The 7532-nt window shown below is 36.1% G+C and overlaps 1 protein-coding gene across 1 annotated transcript; it reads right to left on the bottom strand.

The window, feature by feature from the left end:
- Positions 1-2025: 2025 nt before the first annotated feature.
- LOC140884418 (peptide deformylase 1A, chloroplastic) lies at positions 2026-4835 on the bottom strand. Its single transcript, XM_073291172.1, has 4 exons — positions 4440-4835; positions 3344-3433; positions 3195-3262; positions 2026-2391 (listed from the first exon to the last, which is right to left on the bottom strand). The coding sequence occupies exons 1-4, from the start codon at positions 4818-4820 to the stop codon at positions 2151-2153; spliced, it is 780 nt and encodes a 259-aa protein (XP_073147273.1). The 5' UTR covers positions 4821-4835; the 3' UTR covers positions 2026-2150.
- Positions 4836-7532: the final 2697 nt, after the last annotated feature.

Raw genomic sequence — 7532 nt, 5'->3', positions numbered from 1 at the left:
TTAATCGGTTTAACCGATATTTTTTCAAAATAACCGGAACCGAACCGACTAAACCGATATAACCGATATTTTTTAAAAAAATAACCGAACAACCGAATAAACCGAACCGAATTTCCGATTTTTTTCGGTTCGGTCGTTTTTTTTTTGTTTGACCGATATTTTTCTCACCCCTAGGAAGAACGGAAGGGGCGGCGCCGGCGGTGGACTGGTGGCAGGGGAGGACCGGAGCAATTGGTTGAAAATGTCAATGAAAACTTCAGGATAATGAATTAAAATGAAGCCTAACACGCGTAGATTTCAAATCCCTAATTTTTTGGTTTAATTACGCGTCGGAAGGAGGGCTGGAGCGACGGCGGTAGGGTTTCGATGGAGGAGGAAAGAATTAAAGGTAAGAAGAGGAAGAAGAAAGGGGATTCGAGGAGAGAGAAAATACTCTCATTTGCGATGGTTTTATGCTAACCGTCGCAATTTACAATCAAACCGTGGCAATATTGCCACGGTTTCACTTTAATCGTTGCAAAATAAATTATCATTTAATTAATTTATTAATTAAATTTGCCACGGTTGAAGCTTAACCGTGGCAATATTGGGACAGTTTTAGCTCAATCGTGGCAAATTTAATTAATGTTTTTTATTAAATTATAATTATTTGTGATTTATTTATATTATGTACACAAGATACGGTATTTTACAAGACAGATGTAGGACAAATTTCACAATCTCAGTTAACGTATAATTCAAAGTTACAACTTATTTAATTATTGGTACAATGCATATATTCCCTGGACTAGGTAAAGAATTTTATGCAAATTATAATTTAATTAATTAACGGTTGACGCTTAACTGTGGCAATATTGAGACGGTTTAAGCTTAATCGTGGAAAAGTTAATTAATTTTTTAATTAAATTATAATTATTTGTGATTTATTTATATTATGTACACAAGATACGGTACTTTACATGACAGATGTAGGACAAATTTCACAATTTCAGTTAACGTATAATTCAAAGTTACAACTTATTTAATTATTGGTACAATGCATATGTTCCCTGGACTATGTAAAGAATTTTGTGCAAATTATAATTTAATTAACTAATTAAATTTGTCACGGTTGACGCTTAACCGTGGCAATATTGCAACGGTTTAAGCTCAACCGTGGCAAATTTAATTAATTTTTTAATTAAATTATAATTATTTGTGATTTATTTATATTATGCACACAAGATACTTTTAATGATAGATGTAGGATAAATTTCACAATTTCAGTTAACATATAATTCAAAGTTACAACTTATTTAATTATTGATACAATGCATATGTTCCCTAGACTATGTAAAAAAATTTGTGCAAATTATAATTTAATTAATTAATTAAATTTTCCACGGTTGAAGCTTAACTTATGATGATCTTAATTATTTTAACAAAATTAACTTGAGAATTCGAATGCTTGCACTGAAAGTTTAATTTATTCCAAGACAGTTTGATATACAAAATTTGTCATGGTTGAACTTAAACCGTGACAAATGTATTGCCACAGTTTGCTTTAATCGTCGCAAATTGCCACGGTTAATGTAAACCGTGGCAACATTAACCGTGGAAATTGCCACGGTTAGAACAAACTGTGGCATTACATTTGCCGCAGTTCACATTAACCATGGCAATTTGCGACGGTTAGAACAAACCGTGGCACTACATTTGCACGGTTTGTTTTGCGATGGTTTAGTAAACTGTGGCAAATGTAATGCCACGGTTTGTTCTAACCGTGGTATTTTACCAAGGTTTTTATTAATCATCGCAAGTTGTCGCGGTTAAAGTCAACTATGACAAATTTTGTCACGGTTTAAAACAAAACGTGACAAATTGCCGTTTTTTTTAAGTGTTAGCCAGCCTAATAACTAAAAAATTGCTAAATGTGACGTTGGCCCGCTCTTGCCCTCCAGATGGTGAGTTGCGGGTCGACATGTACTGCCAACCCATTTTGACACCTGGGTTATGGAGATCTGCATTACTTGAGTAGAATATGGCTTCCATGCAGCAATAATTAATCACAAAATATCATTTGTTGGAGATTCTACAAGAATAATTTTAATTGTGCTTTGTACTCCTTGGATTCTACAAAAATAATATTGATGAGATTTTGAAGAATATGATTAGCAAACACCCAGTTTCGGGCACCCGTTTGCAAGTGGTAAATCCAAATTCTCAACCGTCCTAAAGGTTCTTGGCTCCATCCGGTCAACATATAGTGTCCCGTCTAGATGATCGCATTCGTGCTGAAAAATTCGAGCCTGCCAACCTGAAGCATTGACTTTGATCTGTTGTCCATCTCGATCATAGCCTACAACTTCAACTTCTAAATGTCGATTCACAACCGCTCTGAAACCATCAACGCTGCAAATGAACGTCATCAGATCGAAGACAAGGACAACTAAAAATCGCAAAAATCAAAGCAATGATGCTTGCACTCCATTGCCAACATTCCACGAGTCGAGTGACAATGTAAAAGAAAAGAACACAGCATCCAATATTATTAGTAACTTATTTGTCGTGCATACAGCATGCAACCAAAACATACTTCTTATCAAACCATTATGTTCCATAATTGTAAATATTGAACCTCTTACATATAACCAACAGTTGACGTGAGAGATGTTTTTCACGCAATACTCTGTTCTTTATAAATCTTTTGTAGATTCAGTGATTCTTTCCACAGTTCAACTTAATCAAACTTTTCAATAACACCACAAGCTTATGGTGTTTTCGTTTGGTTATCCTACATTTTTTAACATCAGATTCTCATCTTAGGATTAAGAATATTTGCCAATGAACAAGAAGGCATGACTTCAAAAGGCATTTTAAAATTCAACCACAAAAGGCAGGCTCTTCATTGCCATTGAGCAAGAAGTGGTAACGTCACAATAATTAACAATCTCCAAAATGAACAATTATTAAAATAAATAACATTCCTACGTTTGAATCTTCCGGAAATTGTTAGGTTTCCAGAACTTTTTCATTGTTTTCATGATGAATTTTACATGCATTAAATAGAACATGCAATTAAATTGATTTTAAAATCATTCAGACAACCCGTTTTTCAAATATTATCATTTGAAAGATAGCATAGCAGGAGAAACAAAAATGATGACAAAAAAAATAAAATAAATAAAACGAAAACAAATTGCATTGTAGCTCACCTCAAACACCCTTCAAAAAATAAGGCGGTTTTGCTACTCTTCTTTTCGAGTTTTGGGTTTATCACAACCTGCACAAAATGGACATATTAGTTCCCTCCATTTAAGTATCAATACTTCTACAGAAGAATAAACTTCACATTGACAAATACCAAAAGTTCAAAAGGCTTCCGGTCTTGCTTTTTTGTCTCTTCCTTAGGAGCATAGCCAATGTATTCCTTTGTGTCTTCCAAAACAATTATCTGTTAGCAACACAAAATAAAGAAACCACACCATAAACATTCTCATTTCATCAACCAAGACCACATGTTAAAATGAACAATAGAATAGGCTAAAACTAAATTTGTACAGTACAGCCCAACTTCATCGGAAACTATTTTGATGCTTGTTGGCTGCAATAAGGTAACTATATCATTAAGTTGTTCACAAAATACGGTCAGATTAGATGACCAGAAGAGAACGATTGACTTGTTTTAATCTAATGGTAATAATTTTTTATCCATAGAAAAATAATTTTGGTATTTTTCATCTGATTACCCATGATAGTACAAGACGAATGGTGTTTACACACAAGATGGCAACACCTTGAAACACATTATTAGAGCCCCTGATCTATAAAAGGATCTTGGTCATTGAGCAATCAAGAATGAGATATCAATTAACCCACACTGGAGATTAGATATCCATAACGTGCCCAAAATCTTGGGCAAGGCATGTTGCATTTCATAGGCATCATTATAAAGATATCCGAGACCAGTAGATTTTTAAAGTGTTTCATAATTGTGATGGATACGGAAAGCGCCCAAGATGTGCATTATTTCAAATCCCACGCCCCAAATCAAATTCTTCCATCAGAGCACCACCTAAGGTCCCCAGACAAGCATTCACAGGTGAGAATTTCATTTTTTAAGGTGTTTTATGACTAAAAAAATATTTCAACATTTGAATCTCCAATCTTCTTCTTCTTATTATTATTGTTATTTAAATAGATTTGATAATCAAGGTCAAATGAAAGGATAAACACCTAACCTTAACTAGCTCATTAGTCCTGTAGCTAGGAGCTCATTTGAAAAGATTTAGCTTTGCTTCGATTCATACAATGGTAGCAAGAAACCCAGAAAGTAGAACGTGGAATTCATGGGTCTTCCATATTTATTCAGGATTTCGAAGTACATATCAAATGCCAACATGATTATCAACAATCGTTTTGGAAGATAAGTTTCATGAAATGAACAAAAAATTACTAACCCTCAAGGGAATGCCAATTTGAGGAGCAGCAAGGCCAACTCCGGGCGTTTTCCTCATGACCATCACCATATCATCCACAATCTTCTGAATCCGGTCCGACTTGATTTCATCGGCCCGGACCTCCTGGGCCGGCTCATGGAGAACCGGGTCCCCAGCCTTCACGATATCCGGCAGGACATTCTTCTTATCACCCAAACCCAGCAGCCAACCAGCTCGGACAGTCGTGCGGGGGCTGTGATTTCTCCTGGGTACCATAAACTCCGGCCTCGTCATTTCGCACCGAATTTGGAGTGAACTTCGAAACAGAGGGGCGCGTGAAATGGCTGTCAAGCATTTCTGCGCCAAGCTTGCTGTAAAGAAAGCTCTTTGAATGCTCTCCATTCTCACCAATCAACTTTTGCGTTGCTGTTCTAAATGCGGGCTTCGTTTTTGGGCCTATGCATTGTCTTAAACGTCGTCCATGAGCCGGCTTTTGTTTTGTACATTTAACATAGATCTTGGTTTATTTGGCTAACTTAGTTTATATGTTGAGAGTTTACTTAATTTTCATCGAAAGGTATCGGTTGCGGATATCAATGTCATAAAAATAAATAAATAAATAAATAAATAAATAAAGGAAATGCTATATATGTGTATATTATATATACAATCTTACATGCTGCTTTTCAAATTATAAAATAATTTTAACTAAGAGATCTTTTCATGGGTTTAATGCATACGGCCCCCTTGTAAATGTTCTAATTGGCTCATAACCCCTCGTATTATTTTAAGTGGCTCCACGGTCCTCGTGTATTTGAAATATTAGCTCACGTGCCCCATGCTCAATTATAATATGTTTTTAATATATCTTAATTATGAATTGACAAATATACCCCGGTAATATAATGTGTATATGCTTTAATATTCAGGCATTGATTACCCTTATTCAATCTCTTCCCTAATTTCACCCGACAAATTCTCACGCAGAAACCCTAAACTCGAACCAGATCTTGGAACAAAGATATTCGTTGATGGGATTCTGAATTTGAAGTTGGAAGTGTGGTGGACTAGGTAATCTTTTATTTCTTATTCTTACAAACAGTACATTATGGAGTCATCAGTTAATTTTGAGATGTAGGTTGGTGGTTTGTTTAAGATCCAAAGCGAGCCCGAAAAGCCAAAAATAGTTTATGTTGGGGGGCTTAAGCATGAATTTAAAAAGGTTGACTTTGATAGGTTTAACTACAGCAATTTATATGATATGTACCATTTGTGTGGTGGCAACAAGTTGAGTGTGCGTTTTTTTTTTAGAATTCCTGGGTATGTAATAGAATATGGGCTTACAGAGATATCTGGAGACAAGGAAGTTACTGAAATGTATGATGTTTACAAGAACTTAGAAACAGTTCCAATTTGGGTTGAGGAGACCATGCCAGTTCCAGAAATGGTGATGGATCCTGATGGGAATGTTGTTCCTGCTAGTGAATTCATTCATTCAGGTCCAGTAGGCTACATTGAATATAGAAAAGAGTCTTCTAGTGGTCATTCATTCCATTCTCATGATGAAAATCATTCTAGGTCTTGTTATGTGTCACCAGAACCTCAACCAAACTCCCCTGTTTTATCACAACCTCAACCAAACTCTCATGCTTTTGATTTAAATGCTCATGAAATACCCGAGGTGAATACATGCTCTGGTTCTGCTCTTTCACCTCATAACTCTAGCCATGTAGAACATGAATTTGATTCATGTGATCAAGAAGATCATACAGATGTATCCCATAAAAATGGATTTAGTGACATTGATGAAGGTATTAGTGAGAGAAGTGAGTTTGATAACTCATCAGATGGAAATTACTCTATGTCAACTGAATATTCTGAATCTTCTTACTCTTTTGAATCTGATGTAGAAATTAATAGCATTGGAGTTGAAATTAATGATGTAAGAGAGGGAGGGACTAAGGAAAAAAGTAATGACAAAGGTAAGAGTAAGTTTTGTGAAAAAACAAATGATAAAGGCAAGAGTAAGGTAGGGGAAAAAAGGAAGGTGGGTGAGTGTCATGATGATTGGGATAGTGATGATGGTGAGGATGATGAGTTGGTAAGTCTTGATGGATCAAGAGATGAGGGCCCTAGGCATCCTACATACAGGGAGGGTCAAGATATGGAGAGATTTCAGCTTGTGGTTGGTATGAAGTTCAAGAATGCAAGTGAATTCAGAGAGGTTTTGAGGGACTACATGGTGAGACATGGATTTCTATTGGATTTTAAGAAAAATGAGTCCAAAAGAATAACTGCTGTGTGCAAAAATGAATGTAGTTGGAGAATTCATGCTTCTTTAGTTATGGGTGGGCCTACATTTCAAATAAAAACAATTACTGGAGAACATTCATGTGCTAGAGTCCTGGAAAACAAGTTTGCAAACTACAATTACTTGAGCAAAAGGATTGAGAAATTTGTCCAAGACAATCCTGACATAAATATTGAACAACTTAGCAATTTGATAGTAAGAGAGTGTGGGGTTGAGGTTAGCTACTGGAAGGTGTTGAGGGCAAAGAAAGCTGCCATGAAAAGAATTAGAGGGGTGGACAGTATACAATACCAGCTGTTGTGGGATTACTTGGAGACAGTGTTGAGATTCAATCCGGGCAGTAAGTTAATGATTAAGAGGAAGGAAGATGTGGAACCACCTACATTTGATAGGCTATATTACAGCTTGCAAGGCATGGAAGCTAGTTTTTTAACAGCATGTAGGCCTATTATAGGATTGGATGGTTGTTTTCTTAAGACAGTTCATGGAGGGCAGCTTCTAGTGGCTATTGGTAGAGATGTCAATGATAACATGGTCCCCATCGCCTTGGCAGTTGTCCAGGTAGAAAACAGAGAGAATTGGACATGGTTCCTTAGAGAGCTATTGGATGATATAGGAGGTTTGGGTGAGAATAAGTGGACATTTATTAGTGATAGACAGAAGGAACTTATTGAAGCATTAAAAGAACTTGTACCTGATTCAGAGCATAGGTACTGCTTGCGACACATGTACCAAAACTTCAAGAAGAAGTATAGGGGAGTGGAATTGAAAGGATTGTTTTGGAAGGCTGCAGGATGTACAAA

This window comes from Henckelia pumila, chromosome 2 (genome assembly GCF_033568475.1).
Source record: "Henckelia pumila isolate YLH828 chromosome 2, ASM3356847v2, whole genome shotgun sequence".
Classification (NCBI taxonomy): Eukaryota; Viridiplantae; Streptophyta; class Magnoliopsida; order Lamiales; family Gesneriaceae; genus Henckelia; species Henckelia pumila.
Note: the sequence above shows the minus strand (reverse complement) of the source record. Positions and strands in the feature narration are given on the sequence as shown.

What these genes read in the sequence shown, in the direction of transcription:
- LOC140884418 (XM_073291172.1), bottom strand. Translation starts at nt 4,820, where the DNA reads ATGGAGAGCATTCAAAGAGCTTTCTTTACAGCAAGCTTGGCGCAGAAA. An exon ending in GGAAGCCTTTTGAACTTTTG is followed by an intron (nt 3,263 to 3,343) that starts GTATTTGTCAAT and finishes CATTTTGTGCAG; the next exon opens with GTTGTGATAAACCCAAAACT. An exon ending in TTTTTTGAAGGGTGTTTGAG is followed by an intron (nt 2,392 to 3,194) that starts GTGAGCTACAAT and finishes GTTCATTTGCAG; the next exon opens with CGTTGATGGTTTCAGAGCGG.